The following is a 27,491-nucleotide window of genomic DNA, read 5'->3' as shown; positions in this document are numbered from 1 at the left end:
GTGCTGCTTTTGCTTCCCAGGTATCCTGCACAACCCTCCCTGTCAGACAGACACACTGCTTTCCAGGGCCACATGGAGGTCCACCCTGCAGACCTTCAGAATGTTTAAACCCCGTTCCCTAGCACATGGCATTGCAGCCGTCCCCAGTTTTCACACAACAGATTCACAGGGTAAAGCAATGAGCATCCAGAGATGAACTTCCTGGCACACCTTAGGGTCAGTTCTGCACTACAATCGAAAGACAGATGTGCTTCCTGCTCGTCTTCTAACAAGGTGAACCCCAACCCTGCATCCTCGCTGACCTTGCTTTCGGCCACAAACTGCACCTTTCTGGAAAGAGATCCCCATCTGCACCTGCATTTCCTCCGTAGTTACAGAGTGTGTACATCCTGTCCAACATGTACTGGATGCTTCTAACTCTTCTGCGAGCACTTGGTCACTCACAATGTCTAGTCTGGAAGGAAGCTATGGCCTTCAAAGGACATTCACGACATGTGATGGCCTGTTCTTCCTCCACGTGCCCTTCAGGGAAACCCCAGCAAGCAAACACCTGAATGGGTAAAGAATCACAGCGCTACAGAAATCACCAGCTTTTCATCTAGAACTTAATCCAATCTGCTTAATTGGAAAATAAGAATCCTAGAAATTAGTCACGATAATATTAAATGAAATACATCATATTCCAAGAAACATCAAAAACCCCAAAGTTGGGAGTCAATGTTTCTAGCACCCTAAACAGTGTTGGAAAACTTTTTATAAAGAACTAAAGGAAAAGTACTTTAGGCTTGATGGTCAACTGAGGCTTCTGGACTGCATGGCTCTATTGCTGCAGCGCAAAAGCAGCCACAGGCAACACGGGACCAGACACGCGACCAGAGGGTAGTTGCGTGACCCGTGAAGCTTCACTCACAAAAGCAGCTGAGGGCTGGGTTAGGCCTGAGACCCCACCCCGGTGGGGGAGAGGGGTGCCTGTACTTTGCTATAGTGTTTAAAATAAAATAAGGCAGGAATGCAGAGTGCTTCAAGTTTTCAGAATGACTCACACCGTGCTGTCTTTACCAAGAAAACACCCAGTACTTCATAAATGTAAACACCAAACGAAAGTGCTCGGGCTGCTTCTGCCCCACACAAGTGGCTGTATCAGTCGCACACCCTCTTCCCGTTAAAGCACCAGCATGGAGCCCTAAGCAGGCAGGCAGGCAGGCTCCACTGCACCGAGGACGATGCGGAAGGGCAGAGTGTCAGGGTCCCGGCAGCCAGGGCTCCGTGGTGCAGATCCCGACATGGGAGTTCAGCCGCCAGGGCCGGAGGGCCAGAAGGCAACACGGAGTCAGTCGCCGGCTCGTCCTCGACCCCGCCTCGTCCCAGCCACTGTGCAGCGAGTGCTCCTGCACTCGGTCATCCGTGGAGGCCCTCACCAGGCCATAGAGGCTCCTGGCCTCTGTGACCTATTCCCCACTCTGCCCTCAGCTGGAAGACTGTGCCTGGCTGTCCAGGGTGTGAGACCCTGTGCTTCCACAGAAGAGAAACACCTCCTTCCAAAGACAATGTGGACCTGGGTGTGGGACCCTGTGCTTCCACAGAAGAGAAACACCTCCTTCCAAAGACAATGTGGACCTGGGTGTGGGACCCTGTGCTTCCACAGAAGAGAAACACCTCCTTCCAAAGACAATGCGGACCTGGGTGTGGGACCCTGTGCTTCCACAGAAGAGAAACACCTCCTTCCAAAGACAATGTGGACCTGGGTGTGGGACCCTGTGCTTCCACAAAACACAAACACCTCCTTCCAAAGACAATGCGGACCGCAGGGTCAGCAAGGCCTACACGGAGTCCTCAATCCTCTCCTCAGGATGCTGTCATTCTGGGACAGGAGCTTGAATCCTCATGGAAACAGCTTTCCTTTCCAAGAGTCATGAGTGAAGAATTTCAGCAAAGTAACGGGTAAGCAAGTGAAGCACATGCATGTTTCCAGCGGCAGCTGAGAGCATCGAAGGCCTGACACAGCTCTCAGATCACAACTCCCGGGAAAGCCACACAAGAAAGGAGAAAGAAAATGGAGATCTCCCATGACCACTTGCCTCTCACCCTCTCTCCAAAGATGTAAAAGGCACAGCGCGTTCCAACTAGTTAGGAGGCGGCTCGCTGCGCAGTCACGGCCTGCTTCAGCTCCTCGCTCTCTGCCGCTCAGGCCAGCCTGCTCCTGGGTGCACGGCAGCAGCCACCCAAGTCACTGAGGTGTGCTCTGCAAAGGCCTTGTCAATGCACAGCGTGGCTTCTCTGGGTGACCAGCAGGCAGCGCCCCATCAGCCTTCCCTGACAGCAGTGCCCAGCAGCAGCAGCAGCCCTTGGGGTCTGTCCCTTCAAATCTGAGTTACGGCAGAACTTACTTTAAGGCTTGACACATGCACCACAAAAGGCAGTATTTTAAAGGGTCATAGCACTATTCTAGTGAACAAAATGACCAGAAAATAACGACAGTCCTTTCCACTGGACAGGACCTGCTGCCTTTCATCAGAGCTCCGGTTGATGCTGACCCATCAGGAAGGCCAAGCCTTCACACCCCGGTCACCTGGCTCCTGCAGCCTTGGCTCCACAGGGGAGCTGGACTTGCAGTGTGACTCTCCTTCTGGAAAGACCCTCGGTCAGGGGAAGACAGGGCGCCCTGCAACGGGGCTGAGCAGCACTGGCATCCGGCACGCCTGTGGCCTCCAGAGGCGCCTCCACACAACACCCAGGCTCTGAGCCACCCTCCCAAAGCAGGACGACCTGACCCAGGCCACTCAGCCAGTCGGGCACCCCGTCCCTCACATTCTCGGTTCCTCCTACGCCTGTTCTGCAATCACAGGACACGTCTGCAAATGTACCTGTTCCTCAGAGGAACTAAAAAGAGACTTTCCTAGAATGTCCCTTGGTGGTGTCCCTGGATCACACACCCGCGACAGAGGGGGCCTGACACTGGAGCCGCAGCACGGTGTGAAGTGACTCCTATTGCGGAGAGGCTAGAGGAAGCCCCCTGAGCAGGTGATACACCTCGAAGTGCCAAGAGAACTGTCCTCCACAAGAAGACGTGGGACAAGCCACGGAGGCAGGGAAAGGGTGACTCAAGGCAGGACTCTAGGCTGGGGGTGTTCTAGGACCCGGCAAGGTGGCGCTGCTGGTGAGTCAGGACCACACCCTCGTCCTTGTCCTCTGACTACCTTGCCCTGGCCAGGAACGTGACAAAGGTTGAGACCCACAGGGCTGCAAGAGCTTAGCCCAGGTGACAACAGAACACAAGATGGGACAGATCTCTGAGCAACACCAAGGAACGGGCTGCAAAAGGCACCTGGGGTGACCACAGTGCCTGGTGCGGGGCACCCCAGCCACAAGACAGAGGGGCATGGCTGCATGCCTGGCCAGTCCCAGGTAGCGCCAGGGCAACCGGAGGCAGCACTCGAGGGCCTGCTCGGGGGCCTGCACTAGGCTGGATGGCATTCTGCACTGTGCCTGGAGCCCAGGAGAGGAACCCCACCCCTCCTTACCTGCCAGGGACAAACAGACACGGGGAGCTGAGCAGCTGCCCCTATCAAGTGGCTAGGATTGGCAGAGCCGAGAGTCAGGCCATGTGCTCACACTGCTGCAGGCCCTACGGGTTCACGCTCAGGAAGCTAGCTGGCCTCCTCCTGCCACTGCACAAGCACCACAGGACTCGGTCCACCAGCCTCCACGTCTCCACTGCACAAGAACGAGGGGACTCAGCCCACCAGCCTCCACATTTCCACTACACAGGAACTATAGGGACTCAGCCTCCTGGCCTCCATTCTCCACTGCACAAGCACCACAGGACTCAGCCCACCTGCCTCCACCTAACCACTACACAGGAACTATAGGGACTCAGCCTCCTGGCCTCCATTCTCCACTGCACAAGCACCACGGGACTCAGCCCACCTGCCTCCACCTAACCACTACACAGGAACTATAGGGACTCAGCCTCCTGGCCTCCATTCTCCACTGCACAAGCACCACGGGACTCAGCCCACCTGCCTCCACCTAACCACTACACAGGAACTATAGGGACTCAGCCTCCTGGCCTCCATTCTCCACTGCACAAGCACCACGGGACTCAGCCCACCTGCCTCCACCTACCACTACACGAGAACTCATCCCTGGTTGGAGAGCGGCCAGGATGTGGCTCTGGGATGGTGCTGCTGCCCCTGCACAAGGACATATGCAAGGACACCTGAGAGGTGACCCAAGCTACCCAGGTCCACTGACGAGAAGGTGAGAAGAACCTTCCAGAAAGTAACAGTACTTAACTTTTCAGCACTCAGGGATCTTTTAGATACTGCTTTGTCGTAGATGGACATGATACCTCCATATGACTTATGTGTGGTGCTGGCCTCACGCGCTAGGCAGGCGCTCCACCGAGCCACCACCACACAGCCCATTCGGGTATCTTTAACAACGTAACACATGCAACCACGGACAACGCACTGCGGTGTGGAAGACGGGCACATGAGGCAGCCAGCCACGCCTGCCTCGCCTCCCGAATCCCAGCCACTCTGTGGCTGAACTCCGCCCTCTCTCCTGGGGACACAGCAGTATGCCAGCACTACAGGTCTGTGACAGCCCGCAGCAGGTGCTCCGCAGCTTAGTGCACCACTGGGTCCGTGCTTGGTGCAGCCCTCCAGGGGCATCTGGGAGGCTCGGGACAGGGACGCTGCTGGATCACATGGAAGGGGCAGCAGGGGCAGGCTTGCAAGATGTCTCCTGATGCACACTGGCTTCAGCTGCAGTGTGGCAGCATCTCTCTGCAAACCGTGCCAGCGCCTTTAAAGTTGTCAGGAACATTCAAAGGGCTCCTCCTCAGCACCCAAAAAATTCCAGGGAGACTTACTTTAAGGAGAAAATCTCCAGGAGAGATCAGACACTCAGCTCTTCCTGTTATGAAAAGCACTGAAACTCAGTTAAATTTTGCTGAGCCCCCTACCTGCCACCCAGGATAGGGCCTGAATCAGTGTCGCCTTCTACAGGTCCTGGGTCCTCCTCTGCTGTTCTTCCATCTGAGGAAAGCAGAGCACCACCTGCGGTCCCCCAGGGACTGGAAAATGGTCCCGAGCTCTGGAGCTCCTGTCACACGCACAGGCCCTTCACTCTGGGAGCCCACAGTTCTGGGTCCCGCCGGAGACACAGCTTGAACGGTCTTGCTTTTAAGGCTGATACATGACAAGGCGCTCCAGCCCTGCTCTCCCCTCCAGACAGCACGACGGCACGCGAGGGTCAGGCCCCCAGCTAAGGCCTGGACTCAGAGCTCCACGCCCACAGGCCCACCACGCCTGTCCTGAAGAAGGTGCCCCACGCTGGCAGACTGCCTCCTCCAGAGGAGGCACCAAGGGCGGCAGCCAAGGCTGAGCAACTGCAGGCCGTGAACCAAGGCAGGCGCACCTTTTGCTTCTGAGGATTCAAGGCTGAGACTCTGCATTCCACGAATTTAAAGTGAAACCTTTTGCAGGTGTCAGGAGTCAATCTTGGCACATCGATCTGGATGATCCAGAGATTCCAAGAACCAAAAAAAAAGTGCCAGGGATGCGGGTCAGTGGTAGAGCATTTGCCTAGCACGTGGGAGGGCAGGGTTCCATACCCAAGAGGGATACAAAAGGAAAAGAGGAAAGCAAAAAATAAGGACTTCAGAGAACATCTATTACGTCCCTAACAGTTTGCTAATTTGTCTTTGAAAGAACAAGATGAAGAAGGCAACCAACCAAATGGGCGGATAAGAGAGCGCATGGGTTTTTCCTGGTAGGACTGATCCAGAGTGGACTCCTCACAGACTCTGGTGGGAGAAGGCCTGTGGGTATTCCACAAGGAAAAGCCCTGAAATCCAAGAGGCAACACGAAAGCTAGGATGAGACACAGCCCAGCTTCCTGTTGCTGCCAGCACACCTGTCGTCCTGGAAGGAGCCCACAAGGCAGCCCAAAAGGGCCAGACATCATGGGGACCCTTCTGGTGACAGTTCCCCTCAACAGTGTCAGCAGACCTCAGCCTTACAGGTGAGCCTGAGGACTTTACATTTTAAGGTCTCTGAGAAAAGCAAACAACTCTACACACACAGAAGGCAGAGTAACCAAGAACTACTTTAAACAAAGGAAGTATGATTACAGAATCTTCCAGTACAATCAGAAGGCCCAGGTTCATTCTTTGGAAAACCACCATTCCTGCGGTTGGTGAGTAAGGGTCAGATGCATGGTGGACAGCACTCTGCGCCTGCACGCGCTCATCCTGATGGGGCCGCTGGTGGGGATGACCATGCTTCCTGCCTCGCCTGGTGCTCTGATCTGCCCTGTGGCCCCACTGCCCAAGGTGCAGACCATCAGGCCAGGCCTCCGGTTTAATGGTGAGAAGTCACCTGGCTTCTGCTACCTCCTACTTTCAGGTTTGGCTTTTATCCTATAACACGTATTCACACGAGACAGGCAGTACGCGAGCCGGCAAGGTTACTGTGCTCTTCTGCAGGAGATGGAAGACTGCAACCCCAGCCAGAGCCGGCAGATCCGCCCTCAGGAAGAGCATCTGTAAGGTGCTTCTGCAGAGCTGTGCCATGAAGGAACGCCAGCTATTCCAGGGGGCTGATGGCTGAGGGGACCACCATGGGAGAGCTGCTTTACCGTACACTTCATTATTCATCCACGGCTGTTTCGTTGGAAAATGGCTGCTTTATTTTATAGGTAGCAATCCTATAATCATTCCTGTTTGCAACATGCCTTGCAATAGCTGGGGTATGCAAAGAGCAATAAAAAAGAAACTCTATTTTATCACGGACCATCACCACGAAACCAGAGCTATAAACACGGGGAAATAACCTAGAGTTTCTGCCACTCTTGCTACTCCAAACCAAGAAGTTTATTTCTTTGTTCATAAAAATCACCCACTTTTCTACTTTATCACACTCTACCAGTGAACGAGAGGTCACATGACAATATTAACAAGTCGGGAAGGAAGAAGCTTGTCCCTGATGTAAGCAGGCCACGCCCTCCACCATGGGGGAGAGAAGCGCAGGAGGGCTGCCCTGTGAACACCCTGCACAGCGAAACGAGCAAACCACACACAGGCCCCTGCAGGCAGCGAACAGGGCGCCACAGCAGGCTTCCCTCCTCCATCACGGGGCCCAGACGGACGTGCACCGCCCTGGGCTTCAGCACCGGGAGAGGCAGCAGGAGAGACACTGAGCAGCTCTCCCGGAGGCCAGTGTCGATCCACTCCCCACAGCGCTCAGGATGGAAGGGTTGCCAGGGCGTCCCAAAGAGGGACCACACTGCGAGGCGGTGGAGTCACTGCCCCGCCACTCGGGGCCGGCCACACGCTGCCAGCACACGAGGGTTTCCAGTGCGCTGCCTGTTCCTGCGCACCCCACAGTCCAAGTTTACTATCACGCTGACAAAAGGAAGACCTTTCTTTGAATTCTTTTAGCTGCCAATGGACTTAATTTATTTACACGTGTGCAGAGAATCAAACCCAGTGCCTCACACGTGCTAGGCAAGCACTTTAGCACTGAGCCCCAACCCCAGCCCCAGAAGGAAGATCTTGAGAAACATGTCTGTGTGATGGCGCTTCAGTCACTGGGTAGGCACCAAACGCTGAAGACCCCTAAGAAAAGAATGTAACAAATTACTTCCCCAATTCTCAAAATTCCCTCTTAAAACTTACAGATTTGGCACTGTGGTTCATGTCTTTCTGCTCAAAAATCTGCGACAAGCAGAAAGCGGCTTTTCACAAGAGCCACAGGAGTGCACGAGAAATGAGTCGGCCATGAAGGCGAGTCTGTTCCATTTGCATGAGGACAAGATTTTCACATGGCGGCACGAGGAACACTTGCAGGGACAGACGCACCTCCACAGGCTGCCTGGAGACTCGTCTGACCTCGAAACCAGGTGATGGGTTATTGAAAAGCCATGCTGCTTGCCATCTGACCAGGACAAACGTCCAGCTCCACTGACCATGTCCCTCACGTCCAGTCAGAGAGCAGAGGGCAGGCGCGGGTGTGGGGACGCAAGAGGTTGTGGTCAGGCACCTTCTCCTCGGTAGGGCTGGGGGCGCTAGTTAGCCTCAGAACGCCCTGGAGCTCACCAGCGGGCTCACAGAGAAGCATCCAGAACTCAGAATGAGAGTGGACAGAGAAGACCCCTGCAGACCTGCGTCTGCTGGGAAAGTTCCAGGGGTCCTCCTGGGGTGGACATGGTGAGGGCAGAGAGCACGGCTCCATGCTGGAGCCTCGGTGGTCCTGACCCTCTGCCCCAGAAAGGAGTGGACGGAGCAGAGCTGACGGGAAAGGTCGTTTTATTAAGTGGAATGCACAGCCAGCCTGGCCGCCCACAAGCACCCGACCTCCACGACCTCCGCGACCTCAGCTTTCTCCCACAGAAGGGGGCAGGCCTCCTGGGGGGCACGCCCTCCAACAGCAGTCTGCTGAGACCTGGCCAGAGACAGAGGCCCACCTGGCACTCTCCTGGCTTTCAAGGACACGTTTAGCACATCCACACATTCGTGTCCATGGGTCTCCTCAGCAAATCCAAAGGTAGGCTTAAAGACACTACCTAAAATCCAAATTGTTAAATAAGAAGTTCTTCCATTTTATTCTAGTTCTTCTTCTGGTCCCATACCTGTTTCTTACATCTCAAGTTTTTCACAAATAGAACTTTAAAAACTTAGGCCTCCTGTGCAGGGAATGCTGCCCTCCTGAGGGGCTCCAGGGGCTCGTTCTCCTGTGCACGCACGAGGACACGGTGCACAGGGGCCATCCCAGCACCGAGCAGAGGGACTCAGTCGAGGCCTGAACCGAACTTCCAGCCTCCAGAACCCACGGCTGTGAACTCTGTTGTTTAAAAGCCACCCAGTCTATGGCATTTTGTCACAGCAGCCTGCACGGATCAAGACAGCTTCTCGGCTTTCCCCCTGGGTTCCCTGGTGGGCCGCTGTGCTGAAATGTGCAGACGCCCACTCAGTTCACAAGAGGATCGACGGAGACGCACTTCTGAGCCATACTACTTAGTGAAAACTTGAACTAAAATCCTAATGAGAATATTAATTTCTCTTTGATATGAATATTATACTTTCTGCACTGTTTCTTCAAATTTTTGTACTCTGGATCTTCCTAGAATGAGCTGAGTCTATACACTGCATATTACCAAGTATTTCCTCCCGACTGTCCCCTTTCTAATACCTCACTTTAGTTACCTGGGACAAGGGAGACTACGAAGCCCAGTCCCTCTTAACAATGGGGACTTTGAGAAAGCTTCAAGGAAGGCATTCTGATATTTTCCCAAAACACCATAAGATGGTGGTTCTCCTGCACAAACTAAGGGCTGTCAGGCAAAATCCCGGGCTTCCTGTGAAAGCTGATGCCAGCATTAGTAACAAGCTGGTGAACAGGGAAGCAGCTCCTAGGTGGCGGTTTTAAAACCCTGCACTTAGGTGTGCCCCGGTCTGCTGTGACTAGCCAGCAAGGCTCTTGTAAAAACCCGATCACACTTTCAGGATGACACTACCGTCATTGGCAACAGCAATCGTAGCACAGGCTCTGGGAAAATGTCAGACATTTTCTTATCCTTAAAGGCAACTTCTGCAAGATATTGAGGATAACCATCAATTTGCTTTTTGTAACATTTAACCAGAGCCAATTTCCACTCTTCTGTCACACTGAACTAAAAAGAAGAAAAGTGAAGAGGCAACCTCCTATCTGGTGGGTCCACATGTGGCTTCTCTCTCCCCCCCGGTCTCAGCGCCCAGGCCTGGGCCCTCTCCTCACACACACTGCCTGCCTGGCACTCAGTGTGACATTTACTGCATCTGCACACCAGGGTTTCCGCCATGCCACTGGCTGAGGAGGCCAGGCTGGCTGGCCACTGTGCGGTGCCACAGGACATTGATGCCCCCAGAGAAACATGCCACACTAGCACAGCTTGCTTAACTCCACTCACCCCCAGATCACAGCAGCCTGCCTTAAATTAACTCCCATCTTTCAAAAGTTGCTGACGACTGACTTTAGTAACTTCTCCTTTAAAGGAGATTTTCATCTTCCCAGAAACAAGCCGATTTGTGTGACTGCTCTTGACACTCCACTTGGGGACGGTGCCCAACAGGACCATGCCTGCACTTCCATTGTTTTGACTTTGCTTCCACTCGTCAGCAGGAAGCATTCATCTGCAGGTGAGGCACAGGCTCCCGAGCAGCTGGAGGGCCTCTTGATCATCAAAGAAGATGGAGACCACACAGTCACCCTGTTGTGGCTGATCAGCCCTGGAAGCCACAGTGATGAGGAAGCATTGTGCAGTCTCTCAGAAATAACTGCCACCTCCCCTCTTAGCTGCAGTTTCAGGAAACCTCCCCTTTACCTGGGCTCACTGGCATAAACCTCAGTGGCAGGTAGGAAGTGCCAGGAAGCACAGCAAACGTGGGGGGTCTACAGGCAGCAGTCTGGTATGAGCACGTCCACTCTGCATACCGGAAAAAAAGCCTGACATCAATTTAACGTCTGACCTAAGGAGAGACCCAACTCTGCAGAACAACAACACACACCACAATAGTAAGCACTGTAAAGACGTCTTCCTCATCTGCTCCCCAAAAGTGAAGAGGCACAATCAGCTGCAAGAACAATGCAAGGGCCAACCCCTCCTAGCAGCAGTCATTGTCTACGGCAGTGACAAAGCAATCTCTAATTCTACTCACATAGCCAGGTCCCAGATTGTTCCAGAAAGAATTTAAGGCAGGTAATATGCCAACCTGAAATATGGGCATGTGGGAACTGAAGGTGGTCAGGACATTACCTCACACCATAGAGTGCGAAGTGCCCAGAGCTCCCCAAACCCGGGCCCACTCCAGCCAGGGAGCCACCCTCTGCTCACAGACTGCACCCAGGAGCGAGTGGCCCAGATGATTCCGGTCCTGTGGTTGAATGCCGAGGCCCTGTCCAGGTAGGCTCCTGTTACCTGGGGCAGCAGACACAGGACCACATCAATGCGAAGGGAGCAGGGAAGCAGAGCCTACCACTTCTTTCTGATACGCTGAAGTAAAGTGAGGTGCACTGAGTGTCAAAGAGAGGCATCCCGTAAACTTAGAAAGGAAACAATGCTGGCCACCCCACAATCATCCCACTGCAGGAGGAAGCAGGGCCTGAAAGGAAATGGCAGGCCCGTGCTGAGAGCACAAATGGCCAGATGTCTGAAGGTGGGTGCAGGCCCAGGCCTGGTGTACGCTGCCTCTCCCAGAGCAAAGGCACGCTGACCCCAGAGGTGACTCCAGAGAGCATGGGGCAGGCCAGGCACAGTGCTGCCTGCCTAGGAATCCAGCCACCTGGGAGGCTGCAGAGGAGGACCACAAGATTGAGGCCAGCCTAGATGACCCAGTGAGTGCCTGTCTCAAAATAAAAGAAGAGAGCTGAGGATGTGTCTCAAAGGCAATACACCCCTGGGTTTGTTTGCCAGCAAACCCTCCCCCAAAAACCGAAGAGTGCAAAAGAGAAACTCACTAGAAAACCACAAAGTTTATTATCTTCCAATTAAGCAGCTCCACCAGGAAGCTCAACTTGTTCACATTCACTTTCTGAAAAGGACTAGCTTGAGACCACTGGACAGCCTTGAGACCACTCTGATGAAGAGAAGTTCATATTTCCAGCAACTAAAACAACTTCCAGATCACAGGTGACCATGGCCACAGATGGCTCCTTCCACCCCTTCAGTTGGGAGGCAACTAGGTGTTTCCAGAGTCCTGGGTGGGAATGCCCAGCGCCAGTCCAAAGACCCCGACGCAGAGCGTGCAGGCCGAGTAGATTCCCTCTGGTCCAGGGCTGCAGGGCAGAGGCAGTCCTCTTGACAGGATCCCTGTGGCGAATAAATGCGAAGTCCTGGAAAGGAGTCCGGCTCACAGCAAGGGCTCAGCACTGCGGCTGCTGCAGGGCTCCATCTCTTTTCCATTCCCACAGCTGGAGGCCTCCTCTGCGCCTGACGCTGTCCTTCGTGCTGAGGACGCAGCCTGGAGCCCATCTTCCTTCGTGCCTGCATTGTCCTTGGTGCTGAGAATGAAGCCTTGAGCGCTCTGGCCTGGCACTGTCCTTGGTGCCTGAACCAGCCTCCTGTGTCTGGCACTGTCCTTGGTGCTGAGAAGACAGCATCCAGCCTGGCCCAAGTTGATACTTCAGAGGAAGCTGGGACCGCCTGCAGAGAACACTGCACTTGAGTGTGAACAGAAGCAGGAACACCAAGCAGGGATGGCGGCCATGCAGATGAAATCCAGTAAGATGCTGGAAGTCACGGGGGGTCGGTGTCGGTCCTGCAGAGAACATTCAAGCTGAGTGCCCAGCATCACAGGCTTTCGTGGCAGCAGCTGCCAGCAATCACTCTGTCGCCCCTGCCTGCTGGAGGGCTGAACACGACACAAGAGGTGTCCCACTGCTCCAGACACACGAATGCTGAAATGGCTGAGGACAGGGGCCCCGACACTGCTCCCTTGGTGGGGGAGGAAGAGCACACGGCCTGAGGTGGCAGAGACGTGCTGGACGAGCACGGGAACTGTGCAACAGTCCTGCATGCTCTCTGACGGCCAATGACACTGTTCAGGAAATGCTAAGGGCTCTCCTAGAGCTGCTCAGCATCAACGGATAAGCCCAAAAGGAGAGCACACCCCTGCTCACCCTGTCCAGCCCCCAACAGATCCACCACACTTGTGACTTAAATTTTCAAAACTAAAATTTCTTGTCTAACAAAACCTGGAAATCACTTAAGATTCTTCAAAGAATATCCCTGACTACACCCAGTGCTGGTGAGGACACAGGTTGGTCCTTGTGCACTGAGGAGGACATCGAATATCCCTGGAGACACCCAGTGCTGGTGAGGACAGAGGACAGTCCTTGTGCATTGCAGGGGACACTGAATATCCCTGACCACACCCAGTGCAGGTGAGGACAGAGGCTGGTCCACATGATGGCAAGTCATGGAACACGCAGTCACTCTTGGAAAGAAACACCCTTTCTGAAGAGCCCAGGGTGCTAGGGCTGAGCCAGAGTCAGCCCGGAAGAGTGCACAGCAGCGTTTGCTGCAGCTTTACTCACAAGAGCCCGAAGCTGGCAAAACCCCGACGTCCTTCAGCAGGTGATGGTCAGACAGACGGGGGTGCATGATACCGTGGGAAACTCCTTGGCAACAAAAGGGGACCGGCGTTAACCAAAGCACACCCCTGGGGGATCAAACGAGGCGACTCCAAAGAATTGAGCTTCTGAAAAAGTCACCATCAAGGTTACGCAGCGCATGGTTTCACTTATATAACCTCCTCAAAAGGACCACTTTAGGGATGGCACAGACTAGTGCTTGCAGGCACTGAAGAAGGGAGGTGGCTGCAGCCGAAGGACCCCAGGCGAGCTGTGCTAGATGGCAGCAGAGGCGCCCAGGCGGCCACGAGGACCCAGCCAAGGCTGGCAGAGTGCACGGAGCCAACACACAGGTGGTGACCCTGCACTGCTGTCACAGGTACCCTGGAGCCCAGGTGGAGGGTGTGCAAGGGCCCATGCCCTCTCGACACCTGCTGCTAAATCTGCATGACCTCAACGTGAAACACTCAGAAGACACTGGGGGGAGGTGCTTGGGTGCTGGATGACAGACAAGGAGTTCAGGAAGTGCTTGAGGAATGGCAGCCAAGGAGAACAGCAGCACTCTGAGTGACGCTGAGGCCAGCTGACTGTCTGAATATCACGACCACGTCACAAGCCTTCCTCTCACACGAGGTGTGCGCGGTGCAGTCTAGTGTCCCAAGCTGACATTCAGTTCCCAACAACGCACACACACCTGTGGCCTGCACACCAGATGCCATCTGACAGGCCCATGCACAAGGTGGACAGCCAGGAAAGCAGCCTGACGGCTCCTCAGTCCCCCCCCAAGCCCACTGGTTCTGCCCTTGCAGCCCACCCTGAGCAACTGTGGACCCGCCTGGGGCTCACTCTTCTGCTCCCCATACCACTGTGCTTCCAGGGACAAGGGGACACGCACACTGATGGACACCAGCACAAATGTTTGCCTGCTAGGAAATGTGGCCACTGAATGTGGGACTCTGGATGGAGCTGTGAGATGTGGGCAGCCGAGTGACGGAACCAAAGCGACCGCTCCTGGGCTTCAGGACCCGCCAGCCCCACCTCTGCAGGCCGGCAGGCCGTGCGTACTCAGAGCAGCTCCCCAGCAAGGAGGGGCCCCGGAGCAGGTGGCAGCCGACGTGGGACTTGAGAGCGCAGACTGCCTGACGGTGGCACTGCTTAGAAACCACATCGAGGCCCAGCCCTGGGCCAGCCCTCAGCCCTGCCCAAGTGTCACCTCGGGACACTCAGTGCTCCAGCAATCTGCCTAGTGGCTGCCTCTGGGGCCCTGGCACACTGCTCATTAGTACTTGTCACCACTGTCCTGCCCACAGTTAGCAGTCTACGCCCTGAGTCTGCCCTGGAGACAGGGACTCTTCAAGGCCAGGTTCCAGAACACTCACCTGCTGTCCCTAGAGCCTAGGGTAAGGGCAGCAGATGCTTAGAGGTATGTGCTGGGTTCAACTCGTCTCCTGGCACAGCTATGACGAAGCAACTGTACAGAGGGACAGGAGTCCGTGCAGGTGCACAAGCACACACACGCACATCAGTTTCACTGAACTAAGCAGAATGATCATGGCTCCTGTAACATGCATGACATTATGCCCCAGCGTCCCTTCTGGAAATCACAGCCTCTACTTTTACCACGACGCCGGCCATGTCAGAGACCAGACCACTGTGCAAAGGCCCCTGGGAGTGGCTGGGTGGGTAGACACGGCCAAGCTCCAACTGCACAGGCAGCAACTGGCCAGGAGCCTGAACAAATGGCAGTCACAGTTTCCTGTCCCCTTACACACCACAGAACTGATGGGGGAAAACAGTCAAAGACACAGAAGACAAAAGGCGGGGACATGGACAGCGGGCACCTGAAGGCTGGGGACACGGCCAGTGGGCACACTGAAGGCTGGGGACACGGCCAGGCGGGCACACTGAAGGCTGGGGACATGGTCAGCGGGCACACTGAAGGCTGGGGACAGGGACAGGGGGCACACTGAAGGCTAGGACACGGCCAGGCAGGCACACTGAGCCTTCACAGAGTCCACGGGACAAGGGCTGGTGGCCTGCAACCTGGGGACATCCTATGGAGATGCTGCACCAGCCCAACTGACTCCGGTGACCTGGGCAACACGGCTGAGACCAAGAGGGAAAGCAGGACGCAGGCTCCGCACCACGCAAGCGGCGGGCGTCAAGCGTGGTTAACCTGCAACACAACTAGGACCCAAAACCCCGAAAGGGGCACAGCAACCTTTAGAGAGGCGCTCCCGAGCGAGCACGTGGGCAGACTGCCCGCCCGAGCCGCCGGAGGGCGCCTTCTGGGCCCTGGGGCCCGAGGCCTCCTACCAGGCCACGCTGCCGTGGGCCGCGTCGTCGAGGTGACAGAGCAGCTGCAGGGTCTGGGCGGTGCTGGCAGAGTCGTCGGGGGACTCCTGGCTGCCGGACTCCAACTCCTTGGGCATCCTCCACACGGCCGCACGCGCCTGGACTCGACTGTCGGAGGCTGAGCAACAGAGGAGAGAGTCAGCAGGGCAGTCCGCAGACCACACACCACCCTCGCCCACCGGCCCTTCACTTAAAGCTGTCCTTCTGTTTCAAAGAAAGTTTAAATTCCTCAAATCCAATCTCCTCCCATTCCTTTCCAACGGCTCTTTAAAAACAGGAGCAAAATAAGGGATGAGGATACCATCAGCGGGCAGGGGGCTGTCTGAGGGGCGCCAAGTCGGCCTCTCCGCCCACGGCTTCACAGGGTCTGCAAACAGGCCTTGAGCACGTGAGAAGCCCTGTCTGGAAACGCGGGCAGCACCGTGCCCACCTCAGTTCACCCAAGGAGGTGAGTGCCGGGCTCAGAGGCAAGGCGTTCGGAGGGAGCGGGGGCTGAGCCCACACGTCCCGCTCACCTGCCCAGGCAGCCCAACACCACAGCCCCTCCACGTCCCCCACCCCTGGCACACGGCCCCTGGGCATGTGGACTCCCACAGCCCTGCTCACTCAGCCCTGCACTCCTCAGGGGTTCCAGAGAGCCAGGCATTCCCAGTGCCCTGAAAAGCCGCTGTGTGATGAGGCGGGTGACGAGCTCCCGCACGCGGCCCTCGGGAAAGTGCCTGCTGAGGCGTGTGGTGCAGCCCTCCTGCAGCACTCGCGGGTGGCAACTGCCCTCCTGGTGCCAGGAGAAGGCCGAGAAAAACGAGGCTTGCAGACTCCACTGCCCTTCTGAGGGTCCTAAACAGACGCCCTCTGAAGGGCGGAGGCACCACGGATTTGAGAAGAAAGGGAAGCAGAGGACGAGGGCGGCAGGGAGAGTCACGCAGTCATCCTGTGGCAGACTGCCTCCAGCCCAATTCCTCCTCTGGAGGACTCTGCCCAGGTGTCTCTCCGCAACACCTGCCCATCAGACTCCTCTTCCACTTCCTGGGACCAGAAAGGCCAAAGCAGTTCTTCTCACTTCCCAGTCGCCGCCTCAGTTTACGCCAGGCAGGAAGCCAGTGACACACTGGACACCTGAGTCTTCACGCCCGTCCAGGCACACCACCTTCACCCTGCCCACACTAGAGACTGTCCCCTTGACAGGGTGGGGTCAGCAATGTCACCGTGCAGACGTGAGCTGTCCCGCAAAAGCTCACGTGTGAGGCGATGCAAGAAACTTCAAAGGTGAATGACGGACCATAAGCACGTGGCCCGTCAGCGCTGTCACCACCTGCACGGTGAACATGGGCGTCCGGCAGGGGGTCGTGGCTGCAGGAGGTGGGCACTGGGTGTGTGCCTTTGGGGTTATATTTTGTCTCTGATGAGCCAAGTTTGGTCCCTCCTGGCTTCCTGAATATCCCAAGCTGCTTTCTTCCACCACACTCTTCCGCCATGCTGTTCTGCCTCACCTTGGGGCCAAAGCAATGGAGCCTGCTGTCGGTGGACTGAGACCTCTGAAACCATGAGTCCCAAATAAACTTTTCCTCCTCTAAAATTGTTCTTGTTGGTTCTTTTGGTCACAACAGCAAAAAAGTGCATAATAGGTACACAGATGACACAGGACCCAGTGGCTCCCCAAAGCCACTTGTGGGCCTTGTACTCCTAACTGAAGGAGGAGGAAGAGGGTGAGCCAGCTGAAGGATGGGAGGGCACAGCACTGAGGCAAGAGCCAGAGACGGGCAACAGCTCTCAAGCAGCCGCACCCAGAGAAGTCACCCGTGAGCCACGGAGTGAGACGGTCCAGGCACAGGCTGTGAGCACCGCACCGACTGTCTTCACAGCACACCAGGAACAAGGGTGTGTCCAATGGCTAGCTGGAGGTTAGCAGACTAGAAAGAAAGACTGAACGAGTGGAGACCCACAGGGCCAGCTGGGGGCAAGGGGACACCCAGGCCCCACCTACCCGTGGGAAGGCAGAGTTCCATCTCCCTGGAACAGAGAGCACAGGTGTGAGCACAGATCAGGGAAGCCACTGTACAACGGAGCACACAGGAGCAGGCCTGTGACCACAGCACTCACTGCCCCACACTTCCCACCACCAGAGCCGTGGACCGTCCAGAACAGGCAAAGCGGGTGCTTCTCCAGGTGGGGCACACACATTAAAGTGGGTACTTGTGCTCGGCTCTGTGCCCCCAGAGAACAGTGCTGTGGCACAAGGAGCTTTGTTTCTAACTGATAAACACGGTGTGCATGTACAGTGTGTTAAGAGGACATGCAGCCAATGACACGCTCTGTCTGAACACTTATTTTGCTGTTGTGCTGCTGTTGTAGACACACCTAGAATCATCACTCACCCATTTTCAGGCACACAATACGCTGGTGTGACGCCAGTCACCAGGAGGCACCTGAGGTCTCTGAAATTCACTCCTCCTGGCTGCCTGAAACTTTCCCTGGAATTAACCTCTCTCCTTGGACCAGGCCGACCCTGTCCCTCTACTCTTTGCTGGACTCGGCTGCCACATCTAAGCGAGATGACAGAGAGCTCAGTGCCTGGCCCACTGCATTCAGCTTGGTGTCCTCGGGCTCACCCAGGTCATCACGAGTGACAGGACGCCCTCCTCTCAGACTGAAGAGTGTCCAGTGGGCACCACTCTTTCTCCATCCGTCCTGGAGAGTGTCCCCACGGTGCCTGTGTACCACGCTTCCTCTACTGCTGGTCACAGTGGATGCTCGGGTGGATTCTGCATCTCAGTCATCCTCAAGTCACAAGCCTTGGATGGACTGCACACACAGCTCAGTAGCAGAGTGCTTGCCAAGCAAGTGTGAGGCACTGGGTTGGATCCTCAGCACCACATAAAAACAAGTAAATAAAGTAATGGTTGAAGTCTTTTTAAAAAAATGGTAAATGAAAACTTTCATACAGCAAACCAGGAAGCTAGCAAGCACTACAGGGACATGTTCAAGAACAGAGGACAGGAAGGAGGTTCCTCCTGGGTGGGACAGATCAGAACAAGTATGGTGGACATAGATGTAACTAGACACTCTGCAAAACACCAATCAATATATTTACTAGAAACTAGTAAATAAAAAGAAAAAAGCTTTAAGGAAAGTCTAGAGTGTGAAATTTTATTTAGATTTTCTGAAACATTACACAATTTTCTTTCCAGAACTTGCTCTGAAAATCTGGTGAGTGAGTGCACAGTGAGTTCAGTCCCATACTGAAAATGACGAACACGAGACACTACCTGAGACCAGAAGCTGCAGCTCTCTGCACACTGGAGGCACCGGGAACACCTGGCCACAGCTACGACACGGCTATGAACTGGGTGAGCAGGGGCACCCTGGCTCCGAGGACTGTGGCAGGCATCGTCAGCAACTCCAAGTCCCAGGGCGGTTGAAGTTCGAGGTAAACAGCACCAAGTAAGAAACAGCAGGGATGCCCTTGGAGATGCACAGACTGGTTCTGAAGGAACCGTCTGAAGGATGAACCGCAGCAGAGCTTTCAGTGCACACCCAGCAGATATTAAAGACATGAAGGCATTTTAAGAAGGAAGACCCAATCTTCAGAAGGAAAATCCTGTAATAGCCAGGGAGGCATTTGCCTTTCATCTCTGCTTTTAAGACTGTCAAAAAATTAGGTCCTGTGATGCCTGCCTATCCTGAATTAATAGCTAAATGACTAGGAGCCCCCAGAGGGCAGGGCCCAAGGCCTCTGTATGAAACAATGCCTAAAGCACAAAGCACAGGCTCTGTGTGAAACCAAGTCCACAGCACTGGGCACAGGCTCTGTGTGAAACCAAGTCCACAGCACTGGGCACAGGCTCTGCGTGAGACCAAGTCCACAGCACTGGGCACAGGCTCTGCATGAAACCAAACCATGGCATAGAGCACAGGCTCTGTGTGAAACCAAGTCCACAGCACTGGGCACAGGCTCTGTGTGAGACCAAGTCCACAGCACTGGGCACAGGCTCTGTGTGAGACCAAGTCCACAGCACAGGGCACAGGCTCTGCGTGAGATCAAGTCCACAGCACTGGGCACAGGCTCTGCGTGAGACCAAGTCCACAGCACTGGGCACAGGCTCTGCATGAAACCAAACCATGGCATATAGCACAGGCTCTGTGTGAAACCAAGTCCACAGCACTGGGCACAGGCTCTGCTTGAGACCAAGTCCACAGCACTGGGCACAGGCTCTGCGTGAGATCAAGTCCACAGCACTGGGCACAGGCTCTGCGTGAGATCAAGTCCACAGCACTGGGCACAGGCTCTGCGTGAGATCAAGTCCACAGCACTGGGCACAGGCTCTGTGTGAGACCAAGTCCACAGCACAGGGCACAGGCTCTGCGTGAGATCAAGTCCACAGCACTGGGCACAGGCTCTGCGTGAGATCAAGTCCACAGCACTGGGCACAGGCTCTGCATGAAACCAAACCATGGCATATAGCACAGGCTCTGTGTGAAACCAAATCCACAGCACTGGGCACAGGCTCTGTGTGAGACCAAGTCCACAGCACTGGGCACAGGCTCTGCGTGAGACCAAGTCCACAGCACAGGGCACAGGCTCTGCGTGAGATCAAGTCCACAGCACTGGGCACAGGCTCTGCGTGAGATCAAGTCCACAGCACTGGGCACAGGCTCTGCGTGAGACCAAGTCCACAGCACTGGGCACAGGCTCTGCGTGAGACCAAGTCCACAGCACAGGGCACAGGCTCTGCGTGAGATCAAGTCCACAGCACTGGGCACAGGCTCTGCGTGAGACCAAGTCCACAGCACAGGGCACAGGCTCTGCATGAAACCAAACCATGGCATACAGCACAGGCTCCGCCTAAAACCAAGTCTACGGTATAGAGCACAGGCTCTGTACAAAGTCAAATCTATGGCACAATGACAGGTTCTGCATGAGGCCAAGCCACAGGACAAAGTGCAGGCTCTGTTTAAAACCACATCCACAGCACAAAGCACAGCACCACTGCACAACCCCACCCATGCTGACATAAAAGGCACAGAGCCACAGACGGCTGAGTTAGAAAGGTCTCAGATGTCAGGCTGAATGTAGCCAGCCTCTCCATTTAACTAATGAGGAAACTGAGGCCCAGTGAAGTTAACTGACTTTTCCAAGTTCACATGGCTCATTAGCACCAGAGTCGGGAAAGAAATGAAGCCTCTTGACTCTGTAACAGTCTACTGCGTTGAAGGAGAAAATACCAAGCTGTATCTTTAGGGGCAATTTGACGCCTCTATCTATTTTAACGTGTAACACAAGAGCTAAAGGCGCTTAATGAGATAAAAAGATAATCAGGGCAAAATGAATGGAAGAGGCATACTGGAGGAGGTAGGCTGGCTGTAAGGGATTACAGAGTCCAGGGCTTAGAGGAACTGAAAGGAGATTAGAGCCTTTGAGCCTGAATAGCAGCTGCAGTCAGCTTGCTAAAGGGCTAACAATGCCCTGGCTGGGGGACATAATCTGATCCCCAGCTGGAGGAGCAGGTGTCCACAGGCTCTGCCACATAATGAGCACATTAGGCATCTGAGGGCTATTTTTAGAGACTGCAGCCATCTCCCGGCATCTCGCGCAGGCTAAGCAGGTGAAAGAGGCAGAACCAGCTCCACTAAGCAATCACCTGATGCAGGTATAACCTGGCATGCACAACAGGGGGTCTGAGGAGCTGCGCCTAAAATACTTCTCCACACTGGCCTCTATGCTTCAGAGATAGCGCTGTGCACAGGTACCCAGCAAGTCTGCAGGATGCAGACACCAACTGCTGAAGGGACAAAGGTGACAAAGCAGGTGAGGTGGCACCAGGGCTGCCACCATCTCTGTGGAGGTGGAGCTGGGAGCACCGCCCTGGGGAGGCTCTGCAGGAGAGGCGGCAGGAGCACATGCCTGCTCTCCAGAAGGATGGGCTGACGCTGGGCATCAGCGACAGCACAGGAACAGGAGCACGTCCGCCTTCAGCCCCGCGTGTCCTGACGCTTCAGCACCTGACCTACCCCAGGACGACTCAGGACCACAGGCAGCCACTACCTCTCCCTCAGGCGTGTCCTGATGCTACAGCACCTGACCTACCCCAGGACGACTCAGGACCACAGGCAGCCACTACCTCTCCCTCAGGGGTGTCCTGACGCTTCAGTACCTGACCTACCCCAGGAGGACTCAGGACCACAGGCAGCCACAACCTCTCCCTCAGCTGACCAGCTGACACAGACCTCAGTTTATAGGATGGCTGTCCAAGGCCAAGGGAACTAACCACGCAGACATGTGAGAACTACAGTGTAGACTTGAACACCACCAATCCCTGTCGCTCAACACACAGCCACAGCGGTCAATGGCACAGTGCTGTGGTCCAGTACAGCTCACAGGGCCCAAAGGTTGCATATCGAACTGCAATGACACCCCAATTCCTGAATGGATACTGACATAGAGGGGTCTGGCATCTATCAAAATCTGCCAGGAACATTTTTTAAAGAACCAAATAAAATAAAAAATTTAAATTGTTGAAATAAAAATTCCAGTTGGTATTAGAAAAGTCCAATGAGAAATAATGGCTTGGAATAAAGATGTGAAGAAAGCACCTGGGTGCAGCACAGACAGAAGCCCAGATGGGACGAGGCAGAGAGACCGCCACGGCCACCAGGCAGAACATGAGGGTGCACAGGGAACACAGAGGACGTGGGAGACAGTCTCAAGGGGTGACACTGGGGAATTTTCCAGAACTGAAGAAAAATGAAGTGCACACGTTCTCTGAATTAGGAAACGGGACTACTTTGAGTAGGGTTTAAATTAAATTAAAGCCAGATCCATGTCTGGACATGTCACAGAAAAATACAGGACCTCGAGACCAAGACAAAGCTGAGGGGCGGCCAGCATTCTGACTGGGCCTGAGGTGAGCTGTGCGAGGACGCCGGGACTGGGGCACCCTGAGATGAACTGCACCCTGGCTGGACAGTCACCAAGGGCAGACCTTCCACAGAGACCGAGCTGAGTCTGTGTGCAGAGCAGCTCCAGCCGGAGCCTCTGAGGACACAGTGGAGAAGGAAAGGGGGCCCAGGGTAAAGGATGGAGCCATAGCCTAACGGCTGAGAGACAGATGGCAAAAATCTACAAACACCAACAACAGATCGCATCCCTGCTGCTGGTCACGTTTAACTGGATGTTGACAAAGGTTCAAAGGAGAAACCTAAAAACAGGAACAAAATATGGACAAGGGACGGGTGGAGGTAGACTCAGTGCTCTAGGAGAGCAACTGGAAGAGCAGAAAAAGAGCACCTTCCTTCTACAACAGCAGAGGGGGCGCAGCAAGAACAAGACTCACAACACGGAAAAGACAGGAAGCAGGGGCAGTGTGCATGCTTGTTATCCCAGCACCCTGGGAGGCTGAGGCAGGAGGACACATTCAACCCCCGGCACTGAGAGGAGGAAACAGGAAAGACAAAAGCAAACAGGAAAAACCACATAAAACGCGAGAAATCATTCTAAAAAGGCCAGAAATTAATAACTGTAATGAACTAATTCATCAGCCAGAGATTATCAGATTAGATTTTCAAATATCAGCAAAACATCGTTTCCAAGAGATATCCCAAAAATTCAAGGATGTAGAAAGATAACAGAATAGAGAAAGACCCAGACACAGAGGCACACACCTGTAATCCCAGCAACTCGGCAACTTAGCAAGACCATGTCTCAAAAGAAAAGAAAAAGGGTTCGGGATGTGGGTCAGTGGTAAAGTGCCCTGGGTTGAATCCCCAGGACTGGGGGGGAAATAAAGAACAGAAAAAGATAAACTGAGCCACAAGAGAAAGCTAACTTCACCATGTTCTTATTAGCCAAAATTGACTATAAGGCAAATGGAGAAAAGGCCACTACTGAATAAGAGCTTCAGAAAGATACAGAAGTCCTTAATTTACATCTACTCAATAAAACCGTACCAAAACATATAAAGAAAAAGTTGACAGAACAGTAAAAATAGAGAAATCTACTTACAGTAGGAGACTCTAGTACTCTCAATAACTGAGCACCAGGAAAACATTAGTTTAACTGCTAAGGTTACAAAGAGTTGAACACGACTAGTTTTTCTCAATCATAAATGAAACCTATAAAAATTAACCATATAATAGAGCACAAAAGAATCTCATTGTAAGAATACATACAAAATCACCATGTTTTATTTTTCACTGATGTTCTAACCAGGGAGAAAAGACTGCACATCGACATCAGAATTTCTGAAAACCAACAAAAGATTAAGAAAAAGCTGAATCCGTACAAGAACACCTTCTTGTGAAGGTTGCAACAAACTCACAACTTTGTGTAAAAAGCCAAAACTGAACTCACGTTGAAACCAAGTGATGCAAAGGCCGTGTTGATTTAGCTCAGCCAGCTGCCAAAGACAGTGGACGCCAGCAAGGCCACTCCAGCATCCCTGGATAACACTGCTGCCTGTGGCAACTGAAGGGGGTGCCCACGGTCCACAGCTGTGACGGCAGAGCACAGAACAGAGTACTGACCAAAGCCCATGCTCCGACCCAAGTTAACAAACACCCAGGAATCCTCAAAACAGAGCGCAAGCAAAAACAGGACCCGCCGAGGCAGAGAAGCCCTCCACGCTGTGGGCACAGCTGCTAGTACACACATCTCCAAGATAAGGTGCTCCATTTTTCAAAAACTGCCACTTAGGGTGACAACTGACCGAAAGCAGAGCATCTGCTTCAGTACTGTTGCAAGTGGCATGCAAGATTTTCTGAAAAGTCTTCTTTGATAGTTAACTGACAAAAAGTCTGTCTGACACACTGAACAGTCACCCAGAAAAGCTGAGCCCTGAGTTGACACGACTGTCTCTGGGTCCCGTCTGGGCCCCGGGCAGGTACTGACGTGATCAGCACCACAGCATCGGGCGCAGGTCTGGGGAAGCTCTGGAAGACACTCTGCATGTCGCCTCAAGTGCTGCTCTGGCCCAAGTTACAGCCAGCGAGCCCTTCTGGTCTGGGGAGAGCTCTGTCCTTTATTTCCATGAAGGATCACAGCACGGCTTTCACAAGCAGGGTTCCCGGAACGTGCGGCAAGCAGTGGAACACAGCCAGAGTGGCGCCAGACGTGCCTTGAGGGCAAGTGGGCAGGGGCTCCTTTCAGCCAGACACAGGACCGGGAAAGCCACACACCCAGGACAGAGTTCTGAGGACACACCACTGCACTGCCCGCAGCCTACGCTGCTGTCACCTCCTGCAGTCCCTCCTAAGAGCCACCCGTGTGGCCGCTGCTGGACAACCCTCCTCCCATGGTGGGCTCCTGCTCAGGCGGGACCCGCAGGGGGCGGCTGAGCATCACACCAGTGCCCATGGAGCCACCGCACCCAGACTCACCACAGCCGGCGCCCTGTCCTCGCCTCTGTGGGTGTGACACACTACAAGTTTCAGTCCATCTGTAATCATGGTTGAGCTCAGACTAGTCAAAAATCAACTGAACGAGTGGAAAATTAGGAAAATTAGATTCTCCCTTTTGCCCAGGTGTTTTCTGGCTTGGGGTCTGGACGGATTCTGAGCACCCCCTGAGGGCTAGTGATCTCCTGTGGAGGAGGGAGAGGATTAGGAGCAGTTCTGAGGACACAGGAATTCCACTGAGAGGCAGTGAGGGGCAGGCAGATGCAGGCGGAGCACCTGAGATGTTTACATCCTTTTTTATTATTTAAAAAAAAGGCCTTTATTTTGGCTCACAGTTCTAGTCTAGGGGTGAAGGGCCAGAGATGATCACCATGACCTTTCTGCCGGCAGAGTCCCAAGGCAGGGCAGGTTATCCCCTGGTGGTGAGAGACTGAGCCAAGCTGGCTTTTACTAGACCCACTCTAGAGATAATCCATTAACCTATTAATAGCATGAAAAGATCAATGCATTCACAAAGTAGGGCATGATCACTTCTTAAAGATTTCACCTGGCCCCACATATTTGTTCTAATGAGTAGAATGCATTTTGACACAGTACACAAATGGAGCACAACTTCTCCTTCCTCTGGCTGAACGTGGTGCAGAGTCACACCGTTAGTGACTCATACACGTATATAGGGTGATAATGTCCATCTCATTCCACCAACTTTCCCATCCCCACACCCCCTCCCCTCCCCTGTCTTATCCAAAGTAATTCTATTTTTCCCTCACCACCACCCCTCCATTGTGAATTAGAATCCTCAAATCAGAGAAAACATTCGGCCTTTGGTTTTTTGGGTTTGGCTTACTTCGCTTATCATGATGTTCTCCAGCCCCAACTGTTTACCTGCAAATGCCATCATTTCATCCTTCTTTAAGGCTGAGTAATGTCCATTGTGTGTACACCACAGTTTCTTTATCCACTGATCTGTGAAGGGCACCTAGGCTGGTTCCACAGTTTAGCTGCTGTTGAGCTCCTATAAACACACGTCCTTGTTAAGCAAGGGAAAACAAAGCGCAGGAACTTGGAGGGGGCCGCAGAGGGGAGCAACATGGGGACAAAGGAAAAGGATGAGGGCCGGCCAGCAGTGCAGACCCACCAGCGACACTGTGGGAGGCCCGCAGTATGCGCGACATGGCACGGAAACCCCCGTGAGTTCCAGAGACAGCCCTTCCAAGGGCCAATTCCAAACACCACCAAGTTCACTGCTGTCACGTTCAACGCGGAGTGAGTCTTATTTTTACCCAAGAAACCACCCAAATTAAAACTTTGCTGAAACTTGATTCCAAAATAATATTTTCAAATATATTGGGTTCAAGTGGATGAAAAAGAGCAAAACACAGAAACAACAAATACTTCAGAAGAAATTAGGGGCTGAGGATACAGCTCAGAGGTAAAGTGCTCGCCTGGCATGCATAAGCTCTGGGTTCAAATCCCAGCACCACAAAAATAAAGAAATGAGAGGGTAAACCAGTTCAGAGGACCTCATGCTGGAGGATCGAGGGTGAAACAAGGCCCACTCGGATATGGAATGCTCCAAACCACGCACTGCCTGAAGAGGAGACGTCTGCAGTCAACACAGCAAATGAGTAACTGAGGGGAACCGGCAGGTGCAGCCATTGCTGGAAAGGAGAAACCCGACAAAGGCCCAAGAAGAAAGTTCATGAAAATGCCAGACTAATTGGCAAACACCAGGTCCACTCAGTCGTCTTCCCAGGACCCGCTGGCCGCCCACTCCATCCTTCTGTGCCCTGCTGGGCAGAGCCTGCACTATGTGGCAACACCAGCTCCCTATGCCCAGCAGGCTGCCCCTCCCTGTGGCAGCAGAGACCCGCATGAGAGGCCCACGCCCAGGCCTGAAGACCATGGCTGGACATGGCTGAAGGCTGTTGGGATGAGCCCTCGCTCTCTGGCCTTCTGTCTGCAGCCAGCACAGAACAGGGCCGTGGCCTCACTCAGCCAGGCAGCCCCTCTCTCACTGCATCCATTCCTTCCTGTTAACCCTGGAAGCCCGACGTCCTACAGAGGTGGCGTGCGCTTCAGTGCCAGCCCCTGGAGGGTGTGCTCTGACGTGTCGGGGCAAAGCCAGCTGGCTGTGGTCTTGCTGCCAGGAAATAGGTGTGTGCTGCTGGTTCCACTGGGGCCTGGCGTCTCTGCTGTGCACGCAGAAGCTGGGGGCTGTGGCCCAGCTGGGGCCGTTAACACTCCTCCTGCACAGGAACAAGAGAACTTGCAGAGGCCCTGCTCTCCCACTGACCAGCAGGCTGCCTGTTAAGGAGCACAGCAGTCCTCGCCCACCCAGGCAGCATGCAGAGGTGCGAAGAGCCCTGATTAGTCCTAACAGACCTGTCACTGCAGACACCAGAAGAGCCCGCACAGCCGTGGCTTCACAGGTCCTGCATTTCACCTTGTTCACTGTGCTTTACCTGCTCCACCCCTCTAGTCCTCTTCCACGTCCACGGTCCTCATGCAGAGAATACACAAACGCACAGGCCCTCGCACTATGCAGCAGCCCACGGGGGGCCGGCCGCCCAACTGGCTCCCGCTGTCTCAGGACAAGGCACTCACTCATGCAGACCCATCTGGGACCGC

The 27,491-nt window shown here is 54.2% G+C and overlaps 1 protein-coding gene across 5 annotated transcripts in view; it reads right to left on the bottom strand.

The window, feature by feature from the left end:
- Eipr1 (EARP complex and GARP complex interacting protein 1) overlaps positions 1-27,491 on the bottom strand; it is a 115,966-nt gene that overhangs the window by 28,321 nt on the left and 60,154 nt on the right. For 3 of the 5 annotated variants that reach the window (XM_047522839.1, XM_047522840.1, XM_047522841.1), the window contains one exon: positions 15,432-15,588. In XM_047522839.1, the coding sequence (XP_047378795.1) occupies positions 15,432-15,588 (157 nt within the window). Of the gene's footprint in view, positions 1-15,431; positions 15,589-16,708; positions 16,856-18,079; positions 18,099-27,491 lie in introns of those variants that run through there. The other 2 variants (XM_047522844.1, XM_047522842.1) reach the window with 2 other exon arrangements.

The sequence above is a fragment of the Sciurus carolinensis genome, chromosome 13 (assembly GCF_902686445.1).
Source record: "Sciurus carolinensis chromosome 13, mSciCar1.2, whole genome shotgun sequence".
Classification (NCBI taxonomy): domain Eukaryota; kingdom Metazoa; phylum Chordata; class Mammalia; order Rodentia; family Sciuridae; genus Sciurus; species Sciurus carolinensis.
This window is presented reverse-complemented; position numbering and strand designations above follow the sequence as displayed.